The sequence below is a fragment of the Ailuropoda melanoleuca genome, chromosome 13, assembly GCF_002007445.2.
Source record: "Ailuropoda melanoleuca isolate Jingjing chromosome 13, ASM200744v2, whole genome shotgun sequence".
Taxonomy (NCBI): Eukaryota; Metazoa; Chordata; class Mammalia; order Carnivora; family Ursidae; genus Ailuropoda; species Ailuropoda melanoleuca.
Genome location: NC_048230.1, coordinates 25,959,087 through 25,983,251, shown reverse-complemented (window position 1 = coordinate 25,983,251; position 24,165 = coordinate 25,959,087). Strand labels below are relative to the sequence as shown.

The 24,165-nt window shown below is 57.5% G+C and overlaps 2 protein-coding genes across 3 annotated transcripts; both read left to right on the top strand.

Moving 5' to 3' along the window:
* Positions 1-1,523: 1,523 nt before the first annotated feature.
* On the top strand, positions 1,524-2,749 carry HCRT (hypocretin neuropeptide precursor). Its single transcript, XM_011228618.3, has 2 exons — positions 1,524-1,544; positions 2,375-2,749. Exons 1-2 carry the CDS (start codon positions 1,524-1,526, stop codon positions 2,747-2,749), a joined length of 396 nt encoding a protein of 131 aa, XP_011226920.3.
* Positions 2,750-4,992: 2,243 nt separating this feature from the next.
* KCNH4 (potassium voltage-gated channel subfamily H member 4) lies at positions 4,993-22,626 on the top strand. Of its 2 annotated transcripts, XM_002922130.4 has the most exons (17): positions 4,993-5,322; positions 7,217-7,450; positions 7,769-7,915; positions 8,042-8,169; positions 8,981-9,224; positions 9,560-9,717; positions 12,616-12,823; positions 13,858-14,052; positions 14,456-14,655; positions 16,263-16,512; positions 17,099-17,343; positions 17,984-18,022; positions 18,215-18,567; positions 18,853-18,959; positions 19,595-19,668; positions 20,952-21,658; positions 22,430-22,626. In XM_002922130.4, exons 1-16 carry the CDS (start codon positions 5,247-5,249, stop codon positions 21,345-21,347), a joined length of 3,054 nt encoding a protein of 1,017 aa, XP_002922176.2. In that variant the 5' UTR covers positions 4,993-5,246; the 3' UTR covers positions 21,348-21,658; positions 22,430-22,626. The 2 variants fall into 2 exon arrangements, with proteins under 2 accessions (XP_002922176.2, XP_034497129.1); XM_034641238.1 differs by lacking the exons at positions 19,595-19,668; positions 22,430-22,626 and having other exon boundaries at positions 20,952-21,248.
* Positions 22,627-24,165: the final 1,539 nt, after the last annotated feature.

Below are 24,165 nucleotides of genomic sequence, written 5' to 3'. Positions count from 1 at the left end.
GGGTAGGGGCTGGACTGCAAATCATGACATATCCCAACAGGAAGTGATCCCAGAGACCATGTGGCTTAACCGTCCATTTTACCAGTGGGGAAACTGAAGCTTCATGAGGCTGTGAGGCCCTCCCAAGGCCCCACAGCTCCTCCTAAGTAACATGGCCCCAGTTCCCGATCAGTTGATAACTCTCCAATTCTGCCTCTGAATTAGTTCTGGATTCCATGTCCCCCATCCAGGCCACCCAGCCCCCCATCAGCCCCATGACTCCTTCCTGCTAAAACCTCCCATGGCTCCCCGGTGGCCACAGGATCGAGACCAATCAGCTGAGCCTGTAAGACCCTTTGACCCACCCTGGCCCTCACTTACCTGTCCAGCCACCCTGTGAGGGAAGCTGCAACTCTGAAGACCAAACCCTACTATCCCGCCCAAGCTAAGCACTGTCACCTCCAACTCTTTGCTCAACTCGTGCCTCCTGCGGAATGCCTTCTCCCCCACCTTACCTGATGGAAATCCGCTTTGCCTTCCAGGCCTTTTTGGGGTCCTTTCTCCCACTGAGCTATCATTATGCCAGGTTGCCTCCCCACCTAGACTTTGGAGCTCCCGGAAAACTGGGCAAGGTCCAACACACGTTGTCCCTCCAGCGCCCAGTGCAGGGCCTGCCAAGGAGCAGGTGCTCAACAGACATGCCCCCTATCAAAAAGACTCTGGCTCAGAGAGGGCACGTTCCTTCCCCAGGGTGGCTCACTCTTGGCTGACGGTGGGATGGGACTCCAAACCCCACTCTAGGCAGCCTGACCAGGAAGGAAACTGGGCAGGTGGGAGGACAATACCAGGTATGGCTGCTTTCCTCCCTCTGCTCAGGTTCAATTTTCAAGATTCTCCACCTTGGAGGCTGGTGGAAGGGACAGAGGGAAGGAGAGAGCTGGCGAGAAGGGAGAGGCGGCTAAGAAGCCTTTTCCATGAAGGAAGAGGGCCGAGGAGCCTGACAGACCCCAGGGACAGCAGCAAGGAGCAGAAGGGGGAGGCCTGCTCCCTGGCTGCCCTCCCCCCACCACACACACGATGGGGCTCACAGCTGCCTTCTCTCCTGCCCTAATTAGCAGCTGCCCACGCGCCCCCCCCCCATTGTCCCAGGCCATCGCCCCAGCCAAGGCCTCTTTTGTGCTCCCAGATTCCTGGGTGCAAGGTGGCCTCATTAGTGCCCGGAGACCGCCCCATCTCCAGGGAGCAGGCTGACAGACAAGGGGGGTACCAGTGGCACAATGATCCAACTCTCGCTTCTGAGAGCCTTGGCGGCCATTCCTTGGGCCCAACCTGGAGACGGCCCCCCTGCAGGAGGCTAATCTTAGACTTGCCTTTGTCTGGTCCCAGAGTGGGCGCAAGTACCCATCTGTCCCCCACCACCTCAGAGCACTATAAACCCCAGGCCCTTGATCGGGGGTCACAGTCAACAGCCTCAAAGTTCCTGGCTATTCGGACCACTGCAGACAACACCTTTCCCGGCTACCTCACTCTGAGCTCCAGACACCATGAACCCTCCCTCTACAAAGGTAAAGACCCAGGGATAGAGGGGGTGACTCATCATACCAGATGGGCAATGAGAACGCTTGCTCGGGTGGCTGGAAAGAAGGCTGAGGTGTCTCTGCTCTTCGTCTTTTCCCATGTGGGCTCTGAGGCAGGGGCCTGGGTAGAGCCTCAGGGGGGAAAGCCTCAGCGGGGAGAGCCAACCTGAGCTAGCATGGGACTGAGCGCCTTCTCCCGAGAGCTCGGGCCTCGGGGGCTGTGTTTGCACCTGTCTCGTGTCCCCGCACCCCCCAAGCCTGCACTGTAGAAATTATTTAATACCCGTTCACAAGGGAGGAAGTTGTGCCCCCGAGACGGTAGGAAACAGGTCGGAAGAGACAGAGCGCAGGTTCCCCTGCAAGGGAGCAGGCAGACAAGACAACTTGGAACATACCAGTCCCTGACTTGCACGTGTTTGTCCCGGGAGGGACTATACAGGGCCTCTGTTTCCCTGAGGGACAAACTTCTGGTGCAGACAGACTCACGCACCCTGTTTTCAGGTTGAGTGGTAAGCGCTTTAACGGGGGTACGAGGGACTAAGGGTACCCAGAAAAGAGGGATTCACCCTGCCCAGGGGGGTCTCAAATAGCTTCCTGGAGGAGATGCTGGACTGGGTGGGGGTTGAGGGAAGAGCAGATGAAGGAGCCAGAGAGGGGCCCTCCAACAGACGCAGCCTTGCGCAGCGGCGGGGAAACTAGCGGACGGATAAGTAGGAGCGCGGGCGGGGGTGCGAGGCCAGCTGGGCGGGGCCTGGGCGTAGGGGCTGGAGGCGGAAGCGGCGGGAAGACCCCCAGCGCCTGGCCTCGTGTCTCCCTAGGTCCCCTGGGCCGCCGTGACGCTGCTGCTGCTGTTGTTGCTGCCACCCGCGCTGCTGTCGCCCGGGGCGGCCGCGCAGCCCCTGCCCGACTGCTGCCGCCAGAAGACGTGCTCCTGCCGCCTCTACGAGCTGCTGCACGGCGCGGGCAACCACGCAGCTGGCATCCTCACGCTGGGCAAGCGGCGGCCCGGGCCCCCCGGCCTCCAGGGCCGGTTGCAGCGCCTCCTGCAGGCCAGCGGCAACCATGCGGCCGGCATTCTGACCATGGGCCGCCGCGCAGGCGCAGAACCGGCGCCGCGCCCCTGCCCCGGGCGCCGGTGTCCCACGGCCGCCGCTGCCCCCTCTGCAGCGCCTGGAGGGAGGTCCGGAGTCTGAGCCTGTGATCGTGCCCCGTTCTGTCCCTGCCCTCTCCTCGCTGCCGGCCCGGTGTCAGCACCCAGAAAAAGGGCAATAAAGAGTGTCTTAGTGTGGCTGGTCTCTGTTCTGTGTGGTCGCGTCCCGTCCTGCAGGGGGCGTGAGAGTCCTTCGAACGCTAAAGAGCTCGAGGGCCTAGAAGCCTGGCGCTGGGGCACCTCTGCTCTGGCGTTTTCGAACTCGAAACACAGCAAGGAATCGTGCGAGGCCCCGTGGCACGGAGAGAACATGTGCATGCTTGGAGGGAAGGATGCAGGACAGACACGTCTCTCCATGCTCTAGTCATTCTGTATCTTGGCCTTTACAGACAGACAGGGAAGGGAGGAAGTGCAAGGAAGGTTACACGGAGGAGGAGCGGAGTCTGGCTGGGAAGGGATAGGAGCCGAGCTTGCCCAAAAGGCCAAGAATATAAGAGTCAATATGAATCTTCCAGAATGGCTGCTGCATGGGGGTTGATGGTGTGGGGAGCGGTGAGGCGCTGGAGGGGAGGCTGTCAGTTTCCTGCAGCCTGGATTGTGAAGGCCCTCGCAAACCATCGGGCGTTACGTTTCATTCTGTAGGTACCTGGGAGTCAGGAGAAGTTCTTAATCAGAGATGGGGCAAGATTTTCCCCGCAACTTTAGCTGAATGCACCCTCCACCCTCAGTTCATACGTTGAAGTCCTAACCCCTGGCACTTCATAAAATGACCTTATGTAGAAATAGAGTCATTGTAGATGTAAATAAGATGAAGTCATACTGGAGGAGAGTGGACCTCTAATCTGATATGACTAGTGTCCTTATAAAAAGGGGGAATTTGGACTCACAGAAACGCACACAAGGAGAAACCGTGTGAACGTAAAGACAGAGATGGGGTGGTGCATCTCTAAGCCAAGGAACACCAAAGATTGTCACAACCCACCAGAAGCTAGAAGAGAGGCATGGAACACATTCTCCTTCACAACCTTCAGAAGAAACCAACCCTAGCTTCTCTTGATCTTGGACTTCTATCCTCCAGAACTGAGGCAACAAATTTCTGTTGTTTAAGCCAGTTTGTGGTACTTTGTTATAGTAGCCCTAGGAAACTCATATAACACCCAAAAGACAGAGACACAGAGGATGTGACACTTTTAAGCAATCTAGCAGCCCAGAGAATTCCCAGCTCAGACTCTGGGGGTGAGGGTGAGGAGCGCTGGCCTGAGATGAATACCAGCCTCTCTTCCCATTCTCACTGGATTTAGCAGTTTCGTCTGGGAAGCCTTCACCCTAAGCCACCACATTCATCTGCCCCCGGTAATTTTCTGCTTTTGTAGTGAAAAAGTCCCATGTCTGATCTCTCATGGGTCCTTCCTGATACTGCACTGGTTCCCTCTTGGAGAAGATGGAGATCAAAGACCACCAGTACACCTTTGGAGATTTGCAAACTGACTCTGCCCATCTTGAAACTATCTTTCTTGTCTCCCAACTTGCCTCCAGCCTCTCCTCCCATTTGAACGGCAGCAGAGAGGAGGGTTAAATCAAGACTATAGGAAGGGAGAAATTGCTCTCCAACACACTTACCGTGTACCAAAAACATGCATGATGCTATTAAATTCTCACAACTACATGAGGTAAAAATTATGAGCTCCATTTTACAGATAAGGAAAGTGAGGCTTGAAGAGGCTAAGTCACGCAATCAGTGAGTAGCAGAACTGGCATTCTAGCCCATGGACTTCAAAGCTCTTTCATCCATCTGGCTGCACTCAGAGGCAGAACTCGCCAGGGTGCCCAACTCAAAGTGAGGCACGATTGGGGTTCAGCCAATGGGTTAAGCCATTCTAGAAGTTGAATTCCCAGCCTTCCTGCCCATCCCCCACCGGCAAAACTAGTCTCTTTAACCCTTGTTGTCCCATGCTGGAGCGCAGGAAACTGGGGTGTTGCGAAATATCCCAACTCCAGCAGGCGGCACTGTGAATCAAACGCTAGTCCCTGCGTGGGCGGCGCGCGGGGAAACCCGCAGGGCGGAGCCACAAGGAGTCGCCGGGGAACCACGCGTGGGGCGTGGCCACCCGGGAAGTGGGCGTGTCTGCCACGCAAGCCCCGCCCCACCTCTTGGGTCTCGGCTCCAGGTGGGCGTGTCCCGAATTCTCTCCAGGAGAGACACGCGTGGGCCGCTCCCCTCTGGGAGGAGGGCCGCGGAGAAGGGTGAGGGTGTCGCTGGCGGCCCCTCCCCGTGCGGGCCACGTGGCGGGCGCGGGCCGAGCCCGGGGGAAAGAACTTGGCCCGTGGGGAGGTGGGGGGACCGAGGCGGCGCCAAGCTGAGCCGAGAGCTGCGGGGTTCAGAGCAGAGAGGCAGCGGCGGCTGCGGCGGCGGCGCCGAGAGGACGGGAGGAGGCAGGCGGGCGCATGGGGCGCCCCGGCCCCGCCGGCAGCGCGCCCCCTCCCTCCCCGCCGCGCTGAACGCCCCCCAGCGCCGCGCCTCGAACCCCAGCCCCGAGGCCATGCCGGTCATGAAGGGGTTGCTGGCCCCGCAAAACACCTTTCTGGACACCATCGCCACCCGCTTCGACGGCACGCGTGAGTGGGGGCGAGGCTGGGGCTGGGTGTTCGAGCTGGGGCCAAGTCAGCTTCGGCGCCGGCGCGGGTCTACTGGATGTGGTGAGATCCGAGGCAGCGAGAGTGGAGTTGACCGTCTAGGAACTCCCGAAGCCGCGGGAAAGGAACAGGACTGGGAGTGCAGTGCGAAGGGAGGCGGGGAAAGGGCCAAGAGCGCGGGGGGCCAAGGTTGGGGGTGTGACTGGAGTCAGGAAAGGCTCTTTGTGCGGCAAAACGAAGGAGAGGCCTTAGCAGCTGCCGGCTCCCAGGCAGAGCTCTGCTGGGGGCGTGCGTGGGGGTATCCGAGAAGCAGAGGTGGGACGAAGTGGTCAGGCGCTCTGGAGTCTACTTCCAGAAGGCTCCACCATCTCCCTCCTCCAGGGGAAAAAAAAAAAGAAAAAAGAAAGAAAGAAAAAGAAGAAAGAAAGAGAAAAAGATCAGACTTCAGCAGCACCTAGCTTGGATTAAGGTCACGCGCCCCCAAATCTTGGCGCGTCTGTGTCTGAGGGAGGTGAGGCAGGAGGAGGAGGGTGGTCCGTGTGACGGAAGGAACTCTCTGCGCGCCCACCCCCAGTTTGGATTCCAGGTTCAGCACCTTGGACAGCCACATTCCTCCTTCCCAGCCTCTTCTCCCGCCTTTCCCTTTCCCTACTTTGGAGAAGAGAGATCTCCCCCTGCCCCCTTCGGGCTCACTGGCCAGTATCTGGAAAGTGGGGGGAGCGATACCCGCGGGCGGAAACCGAGCCGCCGGGGCCCTAGCCGCCTCCCCACTCTCCCCCCCACAGACACCTCCCTTGTTTCCATAGCTCCCATCACCGGGGCAACGGGCCCTGGGATGGAAGAAGGAGGCTGCTGCCCAGGGCCCAGAGCCTCCCAGGCACCTTCAGTCCCCATCAGCCTCTCCACCCCCACACATTCAACCCTCTTAGCACCCTGCACTGGTTGTGTCTCAGGCCCCTTCCCCCAGCTGAGACTCTGCCCCTGGATGGCCCACAGAGCCCCTCTGTGGCTTTCACCCATTGGAGCCAGAGGAAGCCAGCTCAGGTTCTGCTCCTGGGATTGCTGGACTAAAATCTTCCTTGCCCAGTATGCTGTCAGACTTTAGCACTGGGACAGACCCCCTGAAATTACCTAAAGATATGTTAAAAAAGAGGACCTTTCTTGGAAGGCAGAGAATGAGGACACTGCTCATCACTGTCTCCTTCTCCCAACAGAAGAGATTTGTGAGTTTGGATAATCTCCGTCTTCTGATTTCCTATCAATAAAATGGGTGTGATATCACCAGAATCTCTCCCCTGTCTACTCTCTAATAGCAGGACAGGATAGCGGTCATGCATGTGTTTTGAAAGCTGTGGGAATGTGGGGGAATCGTTTTACCTCCTCAGTGTAGCACTTAGCATGTGCCAGGATTTGTTCTCCCCAGGTACCTTTTGTAACTTCCACAACAGCCATGTGAGGCAGATATATTATGCCCCACTTTGCAGATAAGAAAGCAGAGGCACAGAAGAGTTCATTAACCATTGTCCAAGGCTACAGTTGGAAAGTGGCAAGGTGTTGTGCTGCAGCCCATGACCTTACTACTATAGCTCCCCTATAATAGCTTACCAGCTTGAAGGCCGGGGGAAGGACCGCATGACCTTTTTCACCCCCAGTGGTCCTTGTCCTGGTTCCAGGCCATCCTTAAGTCCTTGTCCTTTTGCTCCATCTCTTCTTACTCTCATTTCAGAATATCCCAAAGGGGATCCAGGAATCACATGGAAGCCTGGGAACCTTCTGGCTCTGTGACCTCTGACCACAGCTTGGGGGAGGTACTGCCCACCTTGAAGCTAAGCTCCCCTCCTGGCCTGGACCTAACCTTGACCTCTTCTTCCCACAGACAGCAACTTCCTGCTGGCCAACGCACAGGGCCCACGGGGCTTTCCCATTGTCTACTGCTCTGACGGATTCTGTGAGCTCACAGGCTACGGCCGCACTGAGGTCATGCAGAAAACCTGCAGCTGCCATTTCCTCTATGGTCCAGAGACCAGTGAGCCAGCCCTACAGAGGCTGCACAAGGCCCTGGAGGGCCATCAGGAGCACCGGGCTGAAATCTGCTTCTACCGAAAGGATGGTAAGGGGGCTTGGCCCGCCCTGCGGCTCTGCACAGATCCTGGGCCATATGCAGAGTCCACTTGGCACGGTGGAAGCTTGGGTGCTGGTCCCATGCTGCTACAAGCTGACTATGTGACATTGAGTGCATCCCTGACCCTCTCTAGGCCTTGCTTCTCCCATCAGGAAGGGAAGGAGTCAGCGGACATAATCTCTGGCGTTCTTTCCATCGCTAAACCTTTGCCAAGCCCTTTGACCATGCCCAGGAACCTTGGGTGATTGAGGGGGAAGGGGTACCAGGGGCTGCTCACCCTCTACTTCCATCTTTCCACATCTGCAGGCTCGGCCTTTTGGTGCCTCTTGGACATGATGCCCATCAAGAATGAGATGGGAGAAGTCGTGCTTTTCCTCTTTTCCTTCAAAGACATCACTCAGAGTGGAGGCCCAGGACTTGGCTCCCCAGGAGGCCATGGGGACAGTAATCATGGTAACTGCAGGTCTGGGGAGGAGGCGTGAATGGTCAGAGGTCCTTGCTGAAGGTCACACAAGACGCCTTCCTACCTGGCCTCATGGGATGTGCCCCTACTTATCTCTGCACCCTTCTTCCCAACAGAAAACTCCCTTGGCAGGAGGGGAGCCGGCTCGAGACTTCGATCTGCCAGGAGGCAGAGCCGTACTGTCCTACACCGGCTGACTGGCCACTTTGGCCGCCGGCGCCAGGGAGGCATGAAAACCAGTAATGTGAGTCCTATCTCTGCCCCAACATCTCCCAGCTGTGATTCTGAGGTGCCCTTGCTCATGTCTCCCTGTCTGTCTGATCTCCCTCCAGTGGCTTATTCCTCCCTTCACCCATTTCTCATGTACGACTCTCTGCTGTGTCCCATGTGCCCTCACATCTTTTTCCAACCCCATCTCCCTTGCTTCCTTATGATTGACGTTACTTTACCCTGACGATGTCATAAGGGCAGGATCTAGCAGCAATTACATCACCTACCTCTAAATGATAGCTTTACCTCATGGGGGGGGGTGAAATCACAAACTGTGGTTCTAGGGAGAAAGCCCCCATTGGGGTCCTGGTATCTAGCCCTAGGACCCTGATAAAGCCATGGGATCAATTCTCCAACCCTCTGTGTAGTTTGTGGGGACTACAGAGAATGGGGTGTGCTGTGCCAGCCTCCTCATCTCGGGGATATCCTCATCCCCCACAGGGACCCCAGATTCCAAGCAAAACTTGAGGGAGAAGTTGGTGACCCCTGGGGGGGAGGTCTAAGGCATGTGCCTGATTTGTGATAATCTTCTCAAGCAGGGTGAAGGTCAAGCCTTATAAATACCCCCACAAAACATGATTGATCAAAAGGGGTCCTGAGCAGTAGATTGGCAGAGAAAGGAAGTGTCACGCACCAGCCCCTGAACCCCTCTCACACCTTCTATCTCCTCTCTTGGTCATGCCTGCAGCGCCACTCCCCCCTTCCCCCTCCCCTGCCTCTCTCTTCCCTAAGCTTTGGCTCCCCTTTCCCGTAAATGTCCCCAACCGCCACCCCTCTCCCCCTAGAACGTGTTTGAGCCAAAGCCATCAGTCCCCGAGTACAAGGTGGCCTCCGTGGGGGGGTCCCGCTGCCTCCTCCTCCACTACAGCGTCCCCAAGGCCGTGTGGGACGGCCTCATCCTCCTTGCCACTTTCTACGTTGCGGTCACCGTCCCCTACAATGTCTGCTTCCTGGGCGATGACGACACCCCCATCACTTCCCGACACACCCTTGTCAGCGACATCGCCGTGGAGATGCTCTTCATCCTGGGTCAGACCCTCTGCCCCACATGCTCTGGCGGGTGGGCTGGGGGGACCCACTCATCCAAGCTTCACTCCAACCTGAGCCTGCAGGACCCGGGCATTCAGAGCCCAACCATTTCTGAGTCTTTAAGTCCTAATGGTTCATGTGCCCTGAGCCCTGACCCCTTTAGCCTTTAGACTACTCCTCCCTAAAGAGCAGCCAGAAGCCCAACCTGTCTTCCTCATTCCTACCTCCAACTCCCTTCTGGGTCTCAGACTTGTTCCCAGCTTACTCAGTTCCTTGGCCCCTTCACCTGAGTTTCTAAGCCAAAGCCCCCTAATAACAGTTTCTTGCACCCCCAGATATCATCCTGAACTTCCGCACCACCTATGTGTCCCAGTCCGGCCAGGTGGTCTCTGCTCCTCGTTCCATTGGCCTTCACTACCTGGCCACCTGGTTCTTTGTTGACCTTATTGCTGCTCTGCCATTTGACCTGCTTTATGTCTTCAACATCACCGTGGTGAGTGACCCCTGACCCATCCTGCAGCCCAGCCTCCCAAATTCAGCACAGCATCTCCCATGAATGGACCGAGCCCAACCCAGACTCAGCCCTTGCCATCCATCCATCCATCCATCCATCCATCCATCCATCTGCAAGTAGTTGTCAGGCACCTGCTGTGGGCAGAGCCCCATGCTAGCTGCTCAGAGGAGCTGGGAGGGTCTGTGCTCTCGGGGAGCTCGGCTCACAGTCACTGAGGGAAGCTGAGACAAATGAAAAGCTAACTAGGGCTACCAAGGCGGCGTTGGTCTGATGCCAAATGAGTGGTACTTTTCACATTTTTATTTAACAAACAACTGATGAGCATTTAGCTGTCTGCAAAGCACTGTGTGGAGCACGGTCACTGTGGGGAAAAGGGACAAGGATTCAGCCTCCAGGCGGCTAAGCTGGGGAGGGGGCAAGACTGTTGGAGGGGACGGCAGGAACAGAAGAGGTGAATGGAGACGGACATGGGGCCCAGATATTGCTGGCGGCTGGGCCTGGAGCTAGCTGATCTCGGAGTTCCAGGCAGGAAAGTGGGCGTGCGTGAAAATGATCTGATGATCGGAAATCTAGCCAGCACCTGGGAGGCTAAAGCACCCCAGCTGGAAAAAGAAGCCTCAGGTGGTCTGGGAAGGATTCCTGAGGGAGTTAGAGCAGAGGTAGACCCTAGAGAGAGCAGGATTTGGCTGGCAGGGGATGGGGAGGGAGCATCTGGGGGGAGCATAGTAAGCCAAGACAAGGAGGTAGAGGCTGTGGGGTGGGTTTGGAGGCAGAGTGCCAGGACCTGGGTCCTCCCATCTCCCCGGGGACTGCCTGGAGATGCCCTGGGTGGTCAGCTCTGCACACAGCCAGCAGATAGTAGGTGCTCTCAAGTCCAGGGTGAGGGAGTCCCACCCTGTGTCCCCAGACTCCCTTGGCTGTTGGGTGGGGAGGTGGAGAGCAGTTTCCCTGTGCGCTCCTCTCTCTGCCACACTCAGCTATAGCAGGAAACCACCTACACGCAGCCGGATTTAACTAGCCGCCAACGGGCTGTGGGCCCCTTCTCCTGGCTGCGTACACGTGTGTGCACGCTCCCACACACGTGCATGTGTGTATGTCTGCCCTGAGGCTCTGGCCACTCTGAGCAGAGCTACCCACCCCTCCCTGTGAGCGCACTCTCCCATCCCATGCCCACCAGGCTGTGTCAGCGGCAGACAGCTGTTCTTGGGGAGAGGGAGAGCTGCAGAGAGGCCCCTGTCCCTCCTCCCAGGCAGTCTCCCTCCCCTGTACCTTCAGGACCACCTTTCATTTACTAAGTCCTTTCATGCACATCATCCCACAGGAGTCTCACGGTAACCCCTCAGGGCAGATCCTATTCTTCAGAGGTAGACACAAAGGCTCAGAGAGGTTAAGTGCCTTGCCGCAGGTCACACAGCTAGCAGTGGCAGGCAGGAGACTGGAACCAGGTCTCCAGACTCCTAGTCTATTCCTCATTCTAACATACCACCTCGCTTCCCAGGAACCCAAGGCCCCCGAGGGGGTGATGTGGCATAAGGGGAGATGAGGAGGAGCATTGTTGGGCTGGAGGGAGGCAGAGCAAAGATAGAGGATGAGTAGGCACTGGCAGAGCTGTGGAGTGGAAGGAGCCAGGCCTGGGACATTCTGGTCCAAGGAGAAGGGGAGGAGGGCCCCAAGGGAGTGGGGTGCAGGGGCAGGTGACTAGAGGCAGCCCTGAAGGATTCAAGTTTGGAGGCAGAAGCTCTGGGAGCTGGGGGCAGGCGTTAAGCCCTGGAGACGGTCCATGTGGGGGAAGCAGGGCCACCTCCTTTCCAGCTCCTTCACCTAAAATTAGAGAAAAGGACAGGAGGTGCCTCAGGAGCTGTATAGGGCCAAGACTATGGGGGATGCTGCTGGAGGCTTCTGGAAGGGCCTTCATACTAAGTTCCCCAGGCGCTACCCCAGAGCCCCCAGCCCTTGCTTCCATGCATCCCCCTCCCAGCGTACCTTCTCCTCATCACTAAAGTTTGGAGGGCTAATTGAAGCATTAATGACCACAGTGAAAAGAGTCATAGTGGTAATATTGGTAACACTTACAGGCTGCTCACTAGTGCCGATAGCTCCATCAACCCCCACCCAGCCCCACAAGGGCTAAGACCGCAAAGCCTTCAAACTGAGACTCCCTCAGTTCCTGGTCTCCTTCCCTCAACATTCCAGCATGGTGCTCTCTGGGGACAGCTCCTAACCTTCACCAGTCCCCAGGCCTCTTGCCTGTTCCCACTCTCCCTTGCTTTTCTGTGTCTCAAGGGATGACTCCCCTCACAGATGCTGTCATTGCCGCCAGCCAGCTCTTGTCCATAGCTGACTGTGTCTAGGACTTTGGGGGTGTCAAGCAGGGGCCAGAGATCGTTCCCTACCTCTGACCAGGACTTGCTTTTTCACCAGCCTACGGTGCTAGAGGCATCACGGCACAAAATGGACTTGGGTAGCTGCTCAGATGGAAGTCCCAGCTCCATCATTTCCTTGGTGTGTGACCTTGAGCAAATCACTAGCCTCTCTGAGCCTTAGTTTACTCATCTGCAAACCGGGAGCAATGATGATAATTGAACTGAAGGCGTGAGTTTTTCATGAGGATTATAAATGCTTAGCCCAGTGCCTGACACATATAGCAAGTACTTATATAAGCAAGCAAGTATGCATACAGTAAGTGTTAGCCTTTATTAGCGTTAGTATTATTCTCTCCTCGCTGCATTGCCGGTCACTTTCTCAGGACAGCAGGACTGTTTTTCCTGCCCCTGCTTCCCCTGGCTCCAGGGCATCTGGTGACAAGGCGCTGGGAGGGGCCGTGGGGGCTCCGAGGAGGTGTGCCTGCTGACAGCCTCCCCCACCGCACTCCCGCAGACTTCGCTGGTGCACCTGCTGAAGACAGTGCGGCTGCTGCGGCTGCTGCGGCTGCTGCAGAAGCTGGAGCGCTACTCCCAGTGCAGCGCTGTGGTGCTCACGCTGCTCATGTCCGTCTTCGCACTCCTCGCCCACTGGATGGCCTGCGTCTGGTACGTCATCGGGCGCCGGGAGATGGAGGCCAATGACCCGCTGCTCTGGGACATCGGTGAGCCACCGACCCCAGGCTTTCACTGACACCCAGGCCCCCAAGCGGATGCGTCCCCCAGCACCACACCCACCACCCCAGAGGCTTCCCTCCATCCAACAAACGTGCATTGAGCTCCTTCCCGGTCAGGCGTGGGAGTAATGAGTTGAAGACCAGGCGTCGGCCTTGGGCTGACCTCACAGCCTAGCAAGGGAGCCAGACCAGGGACAGGCAATCAGAACAGTACAGGAAACACTCTGATGGTGGGGAGGGTGTTTGGGGCAGAGGGAACAGTACCCTGCCTGGATCCTTTCAGTGGCTCTGCACTGCCCTCAAAATCAAGTCCGCATTCGGTCCACACCCTGCATAGCCCTGCAGCCTTCTCTCTCCCCACCTGGCTTCCCTTTCTCCCCTGCGCCCTGTGCCGCAGCCACATTGGTCTCCATCCAGCACCTGGGATGTACTGCTTTCTCACAACGGCCTTGAACATGTTTTCCTCTGGGGAATCCTCTCCCTCCCTTCTTCCTCTCAGTGACTTTTCTATTCCTTGCAATCTCCACTAAAATGCTCTGTCCTAAGGGAGCCCTTCAGGAACCATACCCTCCCCCCCAACTGGGTTGGCTCTCCCTAATCCATTGTGGCTCCTGGAATGCCCTATACGTCCCTTTTAGAAGCTCACTGCCCACCTGCAATTTATTGCAATTTATTTCATGTATATTTCCCCTTCAGACTGTAAGTTCCACCAGGGCAGGGAGACTGTCTGGCGGGTCAAGTGCCAGCACCCTGTACACGGGGTGCTTGATAAGCTATTAAAGAGTGGGAAGGGCCCCCTTCAAACAGTCAGCAGCTCAGCAGCTTAGCCTTGGTTACTGCAACTGTAACCAGTTCACTGTGGGGAGTCTGAGGCCCGGGCTGCTCCTCACATTTCCTGTGCCTGCGGGTGCAAACCTCCCCTCGCCTCTGTAAATACTTGCCCAAGGTCAAGCTCCGGCAGCTCAGGGAAAGCCAGCTCCACCCGCCAGGGCAGCTGCTCCTTGCCTCCCTCCACCCCCCAGGCTGGTTGCATGAGCTGGGCAAGCGGCTGGAGGAGCCCTACGTCAATGGCTCGGCGGGCGGCCCGTCGCGGCGCAGCGCCTACATCGCTGCCCTCTACTTCACGCTGAGCAGCCTCACCAGCGTGGGCTTCGGCAACGTGTGCGCCAACACCGACGCGGAGAAGATCTTCTCCATCTGCACCATGCTTATAGGCGGTGAGGCCGGGCCTGCCAAGCCCCGGGGTGGCCCCACTAAGCCCAGCGTGCAGATGGGGAAACGGGCTCAGAGAAGGCAAGATGTCCACCCACGTCCAGACAGTCGTGCATTCATTCATAGCCGTCTCCTCAGCATCTACTACATGCTGGCCCTGGGGGGCATGCCACAAAAAAGGCGTAGCCTCTTGCCCAGGGGATGGGAAACCCAAGTTCACGACCTAGTGGGGGGGGGCAGGAGAGGAGCATCAGGTCTGGCCCCTCCCTGCCCCCACCCAAGCCCAGCGGCTCTCCTGCCCCACCTTCCCCCGGAAGCCAGAGCCGTGGAGGGCAGGGTGGGTTCGGGGGCGTGGGAGGAGGCGGAGGGGGGCCGTCCCTCACGGGCTGCCCGCTGCCGCCGCTGCAGCGCTGATGCACGCCGTGGTGTTCGGGAACGTGACGGCCATCATCCAGCGCATGTACTCGCGCCGCTCGCTCTACCACAGCCGCATGAAGGACCTCAAGGACTTCATCCGCGTGCACCGCCTGCCGCGGCCGCTCAAGCAGCGCATGCTCGAGTCCTTCCAGACCACGTGGGCCGTCAACAGCGGCATCGACGCCAACGAGGTAGTGCGCGGGGCTTCCGCAGCGGAAAAGGGGCCGCCGCCCCTCCGGGTTTGGAATAAAGGCCCGTGGGGACCCGGGAGGCGAGGGGCCGCTCGCGGGGACGCACACCCACCCGAATCCACCCCCCTTTCCCTTTGCACTAGAGAGTACGGGAGCTGAAAGGGAACTCAGGCCTCAGCCAATGCCATCCTCCCCTCAGCCCTCATTTCCTGGGCACTTGCTTTGGGCCAGCGTCTGTGCTGGACACAGGGAGCTCAGAGATGGGGACACACAACCCTTGTCCTCAGCGAGACACCAGTGGGGTGAGGGAGGCAGACAGGTAAATAATTAGGCAGTGACTAGGACTCTGCCGGAGGGATGGTGGTGCAGTGAGGGGACATTGTGTCTGGGCCTAGAGGAGTCAGGGAAGGTGGCACAGAAGAGGGGTCATTGTCAAGGGCAAGAAGGAACTCAGCCTGCTACCAGAGGCCATTCCAGGCCGAAAGAGCATTAGGAACACAGGTCCGGAAATGACGCAAAAGAGCAGGGCAAGTTCAGGGAACTGAAAGTCTTTCAGTGAGCCTTCAGGACCGGGTGTGTGAGTGCTGTGGAGGGAGGAGGGAATCAGGAGTGCAAGACACAGGGCTGGGGAGGCGGGCCAGCCCAGCTCATGGATGGCCTTGAATTTAGATTTTATCCTGCAAAACTTTTAGGCTGGTGAGTGGTCTGGGGCTCTAGGAGGTGTTTCTGAGAGTAGGAGCCATGGGACCTGATGATCAGCTGGTTGCAGGAGAGGAGCTCAGAATGGGTCCCAGGTTCCTGTTTGGGCAAAGGTGTGTGATGGAGGCATCACAGGAGGAAGGCTGGGCTTAGGGGTGAAAATGAAAGTCCAAGATTAGGCCAGGATGAGGGTGTGGGGCTTCTGGGAGATCCAGGTGGGGCTGCTCTTCAGGTAGATGAAAATACAGGTCTAGACCCATACGTGGGGTTCCAGGCTCACCAGGAGTAGAGAAGTCATGGAGCTGGTTGTCACGATGCAGGAAGAGTGCGGGAAGTTAGAAGAGGGAGCCTGGGGAGGAAATGGGGACAAGAGGGAGAGGTCAGCAAGCCGAAGTGGCCTAGGGGCTCCATAAGATGAGGATGGATCTGTGAACATAAAGTCTGGTTCCTTGAAGGCCATTGGTAATGTTCAAGGTCTAGTGTAACCCTGCATCTTTACAGATGAGGATACGGAAGCCCAGAGAAAGCAAATGGATTGCCCCACGTCCACAGGGATTTAGGGGCAGAGCTGACCTAGTTTCCTGATTCCTGGTTGAAAGGCTAATCCACCAGGGCTTGTCCTTGTGTGGGGTTGAGCAACCAGGACATGTAAGTGACCACTGTGTGTAGTCATGGGCAGTGGACAGACAGGAAGAGACCCAGTCTCAGCTCCAGAACTTGGGTTAGGAGGTTCACACACAAGCAAAAATGAGGTTCGACACACACAGGTCTTCCTGAAGGTCAGAAATGGGTCACTTCGAAGCAAAGGGCAAGTTGGAGCTCTCGCCTTGGAGACAGCTCAGCACATTTGTAGATCTCAAGTAGCAGTTGCAGGGGGATGGCCAGAATGACCTATGCCCCTTATGCAGTTACTGCGTGACTTCCCAGACGAGCTGAGAGCTGACATCGCTATGCACTTGAATCGGGAGATCCTGCAGCTGCCGTTGTTCGGAGCAGCAAGCAGGGGCTGCCTGCGGGCCCTCTCCCTGCACATCAAGACCTCGTTCTGCGCTCCAGGCGAGTACCTGCTGCGCCGTGGGGACGCCCTGCAGGCACACTACTACGTCTGCTCCGGCTCGCTTGAGGTGCTCCGAGACAACATGGTGCTGGCCATCCTGGGTGAGGATCCCACCACCACCTACTGTCTACCCCAGAACCTTGCCCCAGAGGCCTTGCGTGTGGCCAGGAATCTAGGGTCTGGGTTACCCCTAGTGGATATGTGGAATTCCTACTGAGGAGTCCTCTTTCCTGGTCCCTTCGCCCTACTGCCATCCCCTTTCAACCATATCTTTGGACTCTCCCCTGATCCCACTGGCCATCAACCCATCAACCCTCCCCCAGTGCCTCTTCCCCAACTCAATTGGTCCTTTCCCACTGCACCATCTCCCAACTCCATTGACCCTTCCCATTGACCCTCAACTCCATTGACTTTTACCCTTTAACTGACCGCTCTGGCCATTCTTCACCGATCATCCAGTTCCATTGATTATACTGACATCCCCCATTGACTGTCTCCCACCTTCATCCGTCATTCTCCACTGACTTTTTCCCAACTCCATGGATTATTTCCACCAATCCTATTGATTGATCCATCTTCGACCACCCTTCAAACACACTGACCATCCGTCAAATCCATTGACCACCTCCTGCTGATATCCTCTTGGTCCCTCTGCCCCAGCTGACTGTCCCCATCCCTTACCCACAGGGAAGGGGGACCTGATTGGGGCAGATATCCCTGAGCCGGGGCAGGAGCCTGGGTCAGGGGCAGGCCCAAGCTGCGTGCTGAAGACCAGCGCTGACGTGAAGGCACTGACCTACTGTGGCCTGCAGCAGCTGAGCAGCCGAGGGCTGGCTGAGGTCCTGAGGCTCTATCCTGAGTATGGGGCTGCCTTCCGGGCTGGCCTGCCCCGGGACCTCACCTTCAACCTGCGCCAGGGCTCTGACACCAATGTATGTAGACCCCCTATGGCCTCCATCTCCTCCGAGGTCCCCTCCTTCAGAGCAGACCTCCCCCAGCCCAAGAAAGAGCCTCACGCATCTCCTCCCCACCCGAGAAAATCGTTTCTCAATCCCAGGCACCCCCTTCCATTGTCCCTTCCATGCTTAACATCTTCCACCCCCACCTGACCCTTCTCCATTGGCCATCACCCAACCGCATGGACCATCTCTCACCACTTCTACTTCCAACTCCTCTGACCCATCATCTTCTGTTGGCCACCCCTCAGCCTCACTCCAGACTCCTCAGAGGGCCCTCACTTTGGACACAGTCCCCCCCCCCCACCGTGGGCTCCTCCTCTGTCAAATCCCTCTCTGAACTGGGGCATCATCCCCCGGGTTTCCTCTTCCGCACTCACCAAATGTGTCCTGAGCCCGTTTTGGCTTAGGCTCTGGGCCTTTGTCTTTCACTGCTTTTCAGATGGACTTTGCCACTCAGACGTCTCTGAGTTGGAGTTGGAGGTATCTCTGACTCCATTGCACAGAAAGGCCCCACATTCTCAGAGCCCACAGCACTGATGGGTGGGACTAGGAAGAGCTGCAGCAGGGGAGGGGGGAGGTGTGAGTCAGCTTGAACCCCCCTGTGTCCCCGCAGGGCCTCAGCCGCTTTTCCCGGTCTCCTCGCCTCTCCCAGGTAACACCACCTTCCTGGGTAGGGGTGAGGTTGCATGGGGGAGAGTCTGGGAGCTGGGGGCACCTTTCCTTGGCTCCTTTGCTGCAGGGAGAAGGGAGGGGGAGGGGGGAGCAGCATCTGCCAGTGAAGGCCGTTGTTTAATGAAGGGGCCTATTGTTCACTGTCCTGACATCAGCTGCCCTCTGCCCACAGCCCCACTCGGAAAGCCTTGGCTCCTCCTCAGACAAGACCCTGCCATCCATCACGGAGGCTGAGACTGGGGTGGAGTCTGGGGGTGGTTCTAGGCCCCGCCGGCCCCTCCTGCTGCCCAACCTCAGCCCAGCACGACCCCGGGGCTCCCTGGTCAGCCTCTTGGGCGAGGAGCTGCCCCCATTCTCAGCCCTTGTCTCCTCCCCTTCCCTGTCACCAACCCCTTCCCCTGCCTTGGCTGGCCGGGGCCACAGCCCCTCCCCTCATGGCCCCCCAAGGGGCTCTGCTGCCTGGAAGCTCCCCCAGCTTCTCATTCCCCCACTGGGAACCTTTGGACCTCCGGACCTCAGTCCCCGGTGAGACGCCAGCCTCCCCTGCCTTCCCCATACCCCTGCTGGCTTCCAGAACCTTCTCTGGGCTCTGTCCCCAGCATTCCAACCAGTGCTCATCCAGTGCTCGTCCTGTCTCTGCCCCATCTGCCCATCCGCCCTTCCTGATCCACCACATTTGCAACCCCACCCCTCTTTGACCGCTGCTCCTCCCCAGCTCCTTGGCACTGCTGTCCCCAGTTACCCTCTGCCTGCTCTGCTCTAGCCCTTGCCCTCTCCCCATGGGACTGATGACCACTGCCCCCATCCTAGGATAGTGGATGGCATTGAGGACTCTGGAAGCACAGCGGAGGCCCCTACATTCCGGTTCAGCAGGAGACCTGAGCACCCTCGGCCCTGCTCACAGGCCCCTCCTTCAGGTAAGGGCCAGCCGCAGACTTCACCTCTCAGTCACCCTTCCACCCGCCATCCACCCATCCCTTCATCCACGTATTCCACGTGTCATAAGGGCTGACCATGCACTGGGCTCTGTGCTGGGCGTACGCAGATAAATGAGACCTGGCCTACATCCTTAGTGAGCTCCCAATCCAGCGCGGGACACAGCGGTGTCCTCGGATAAATGACTCCAGAACAGGGTGTTGAGTACCATGACTGAGACAAGAACAAGTCTCTGAGGTAGGAGAAGAGGGCACCCCTAACTCTCCTTCTTAGAGAAGGGGATGCTTGTGGGGGGTCTTAAAGGTTGGGTAGGAGTTTGAGAGGTGGAGCAAGGAGTTGCTGGAAGGCATAAAGGCAGGAGAGAAGAGCATACTGTGTTTAGGTGCTAAAGAGAAGCTTCTGCGTATAGAGCTGAGGCAGGGGTGGGAGGAAGGGGCTGGGGAAGTTATAGGGCCTGGAAACCAGCCTGAAGAGTCTGGGTTTCCCATCATCCTGAGCCCAGAGCTCCCTCTCCCCTAGTTCTCTGCCTGCCCAGCAACAGGAGGGGACCCAGCCCAGGCTGCAGACTCATGCTCTCGCACTCACCCTGCATCCCTTCATCCCATTCTGCTGGCAGGGACCAGGCCCAGCCAGGAACTGGCCACTGAGGCTGAAGAGATGAAGGAGAAGGTCTGCAGGCTCAACCAGGAGGTGGGTTGGGGCTGGCTCCTCCCCTCCTACCTTGGAAAAGAGTATCTTGGGAGATGTGCCTCATAGAAGAGCATTTCAGGGTTTAGAGCCAGAGTCCTGAGTTCACATACTCACACTAGCTGGGTGACCTTGGGCAGGTCCCACAATGACCCTGAACTTCCATTTCCTTGTCTAAAAATGGGGAAAAGAGTATGTTTTTGCCGGAGTTGTTAAGGATGAGATAAGAGCGCGCCCATGCCTGGCCAGTTCCTGGCCCGCTGTAAGCACTCAGTGACTGCTGCTTCTGCTCCTTCCCAGCTGCTTCAGGTCCTCCTGCCTGTAAAGAAAGCCTCTCCTCCCTCCACCACCATGGGGTTCTCTCCTTTAGGGACCTGCCCCCTACCAAGTCCTTCTCCTCGCTCCAGCCCTGGGAAGTGGACACTCAGCAAACATAGGGGGCAGAGGACAGGGAGACGGAGAGGCCTTCAGCCCTGGGAGAGCTGGATCCTGATGTCTGAACCCTGGTCAGGAAGAGCCCAGATCTTGTATGGCAAGGCTCTGCCTCTCTCTGCCTCCTCCCTGGGGATCTCTGAGCTGTCACTAGGGCACTGCCAGGCCCAACCCTTTGGGAGTGGACCTTGCCTGGGTTCTGATAAACATCAGAGGCATCCCAGGAGGACAGCCCCTGGGCTGGGTGGGGCCCTGGGGCTGGGGGCGGAACCAGGCCCCGGTTCAGCCAGATGGAGGGCCAGTCCGGCCTGGGTCACAGTTCTAGGCTGGTGGTTCTCACACTTGAGTGTCTGTGGGCACCATTAAGATGTGGATTCCTGAGCCTCACCCAATTTGGAATATCTGGGGTGGGGCCCAGGAATCTGCATTTCGACAAGTTTCTCAGTTGATTTTTACTCCCTGAAATTTGCAAAGCCCTGAATAGACACACTTGAGCGTGTGTGCTGGGATCACCTGAAACTAAGCCTGTGTCTGTCACCTCCAGCTTTGTGGCCTCTTCAAGGCCCATTTTTCTGCCTCTTGTAAAAGCGAGGTGGGGTGGGGGTGTGTGTGTGTGTGTGTGTGTGTGTGTGTAGCAATAGCCCACGTCCCAAATCCTTTTTGGAAAGAGGCTGAGTGTTTACATCTTGACAAAGATAACCCCTGCCCTGCCTTTTTCTGGGGATGGCGGTGAATAGGAGTGGCTGGGAGAGAGTTTTGTAAACTGGGGGGGGGTGGGGGGGGGGGGGGGGGTGCACGTAGGAGAGCGATGGTTGCTGTGGCACCTGGGGAACCATTTATTATGTTTTCAACAGATCTCCCGACTCAACCAGGAAGTGTCTCAGCTGAGCCGGGAGCTTCGACACATCATGGGCCTGCTACAGGCCAGGCTGGGTCCTCCGGGCCACTCAGTAGCCTCGGCTCGGCCCCCAGACCCTCCTGGTCCCCAGCTGAGGCCTCCGCGCGTTTCTCCCTGTCTATCTGGACCACCGCCTAGCCTCCAGGATACTACTCTCGCTGAGGTCCACTGCCCAGCCAGTGTGGGGACTGCAGAGATGAGGGCCACCCCCCCCAACCTGAGACCCCCCACGCTGTCCCCCTACCCCTCAGAGCCTGAGTCTCTGGGACCCTTCCCAGTGCCAGAGGCCTCACCTCCGACCCCAAGCCTCATGCGGCAGAGCTTTCGGTCCAGGCCAGACACGTTCCACTGACCCAGGCCCTGGGCCCAGGCCTGTCTGGGGTGGGCCCTGCTGCCTGCCCTCCAGGGAGGGGCTGGGCCCCTTGGCCTCCTGCCTTGGGTCAGCAGCCACCAGCTGGTCTGGTTGGCTCTGCATTCTCTGGACTTTTTTACAAAGCCTGGTCATTTCTGACCCTGTTCCCTTTTCCAAACCTTCCCCTGTCCTTCCCCTCTGTGAGGGGAGCCACGTGAGGCTGTGGAACCCAATAGGCATGAGACGGAATGCAATGCCGATTCGGCCGGGCGGATGACATGTCCTGCTTTCTCCCCAGGACCCGGAGGCAGGTAGATATGGGGGAACATCAGGGGCTCAGGGAGGGTCCCAAATCCAGCACAGGAACTAAAGGCTGAGGCAAGAGCAGGCAGGATCTTGGTGTCGAAGGCAAGAGGGACAGATTGCAGATTCCACTGCAGAGATAGCTTCGTGATATTGTGAGGCCTTCTGTCCCAGCTCTGCCCCCACCCCCACCCCCCACCCCACCCCCCACCGTCCCCTGGGCCCTGCTAGAGACCTTGGAAGCAGTATCACCTTGAGAGAGATAGGTTTGAGATGGCTAGCATCTGAGCAACCCGAGACTCCTTAGACCTCCTACTACCAGCCCAGGCTGAAGGGGCTCACCTCATTCCTCAGCCCACACAGGAAACAAACAATGACCCCCGGATATGTAGTCTTCAGTTCCCATGGCTTTTTTTTTTTTCCCCAAAATAGGAATGAGTTGCCAGCACTAAAAATCAGGAGAGTTCACATAAATACCCAGATATTCCAGTTTCTCTAAAAGAATGTGGGGAGTTATGGCAAATCCTGGGTCAACATTCCACCTGGCAATACTCAACTTGTGTTGAGTGGCTACTGTCCTCTTGAGATCATCTCCTGACACCTGGCTAGCTTCCCTCATTTGAATTCTTTGGTCTCTGTAGGTATTTGGGTTTGTAGTTCCTGCCTTAGAGCGTCCTCCCAGGTTCCCCTACTCTAGCAGATGCTTTTTGGGCCCAGCAATGTCTATTTCTACCCCTGGGCCAGGGCCTGTCAACATCTCCGTTTCTGTCTTTCTGCAGGCTGTCACTGAAGGTGGTTTCTTCTGCTGCCAGCAACTTGAAACAGTCCCCACAGCACTCTCTATCCCTCCCCCTGCACCAGACCTCAGCCAAGCCTGTTCTTCCCACATCCAACACGGTCTCACTCAGGGCCCTGACTTCTCACAAACCCACCCTGGTTTCCAACTCTCCCTTACCACCCAACACCCAGGGCTCACTTTTGGATAGGAAATAAATGCTTTATTTTTGTAGTTGTTGGCTCTGGATGTTTCTGGGGGTTGGTCTGAGAGCCCCAGGGTTTTGGAGGAGCCTATGGGGCAGTTACTCCTCACCACACCCCAGGGCCCTGTTGCTGTCTCTAGGAAGGGCAAAGGCGCCAAGCAATCCACCTGGCACCACATTCACGCCACCAAAGGCCCCAGGGATGAGGTAGAAACCTTAATGAGTCACTGTGGGCCCGTTATGCCCCCTCCTCCCCCTACCCTTCACAGCCACAGATTCAGACACAGTATGTGAGAGGGACAGAGTCCCGGCCCAGGCCCACCTCCAGCCCTGGAAAAGGAGCCCATGGGACTCCCACTGATCCTGTACCTGTTGCAGGCTAGGTACATCAGGGGCTGGTGAAAGAGCTTGTCACTAGCCAAGAACCTGCTAGGAATTCCACTCGGCCCTGTCTCCTTTGCTCTCCTAAGCCTCTCTTCCCTCTTAGCTTTTACTTCTCAGATGATCACCGCAGGGGTGCAGGGGTGGGGAGATGGGGGTTACAGATATTGTTAGAAAGAAGCACCCTGGTGACCAGATGGAACTAGGTGTGGGCACTTTTATGGCAGGCTGTCCCAGACGGGTTGATTCTCCAGTCTGAGACTCCAAAGTATGATTGGTGTTAGCGGGTGTCACAGGAACAACGCCCACAGCTGTCTCTGGCCTGAGCTTTGATTCCATACAGGTTTTGAGTAGTGTTCCCAGGAGTGGGACACAAAGGCAGAGGAGACACCAGTCTGTGTTGGGGGTGGGGGTGGGCAGAGATAGAAGTGATCCTAATTCATACTGAGGGAAGGAAAAAAATAGAAAAATAGAAATAGTCCTGATCCATATGGAGGTCAAGGTGGGGGAGGCAAACAGAAGTGGTTCTAATCTGTATTTATGGACGGGGAGAGCCAAAGCAGAAGTGGTCCAGCTCTGTTTTTGGCATCAGAAGACAAGAGCTGGTTTTGGTTGGAGGTGGGGGGAGGCAGAGGTAGAGGTGATCCCGGTGTGTCTTGGTGTCCAGCCAAAGGAGGAGGGTCTTGGTTTATGGCTGACAAGTGGCAGGAGCTCTCCCTTTGATCTCACCCAGTAGCCTCCAGAGAACCCTCCCTATAGCATTTCCATCACCTTCGCAGTCCCAGAAGGTCCCCCAGAGTCGGGCTCCCCCGAGCTGACTTGGCCAGAGAAAGTGCAGACAGGGGCTTCTCCGGTTTAGCTAGTGCTCATGACTGCGGCCTCATGTGCATATTCATTCACACCATATTTTTCCTTTTCCAATTCTGCACACACAGCCTTCTGCCCTCTTCCAGCGCTCCGCCACCCGCTTCCCCTCGGGGCTCCTGGAACCCAGGGTGACGCGGTTGGCAGGCCTGGCTTTAAAAAGTTCCCGGTCGGGCTCCGCCTAGCCGGCAGCCGGCTCCACCCTAAGCCTAAATCCCAGGGGGCCACCGGCTCCTCCCAGCGCTGTGAACTACAAGTCCCGCCGTCCCTCGCGCGTTCTCTCCCGCCTC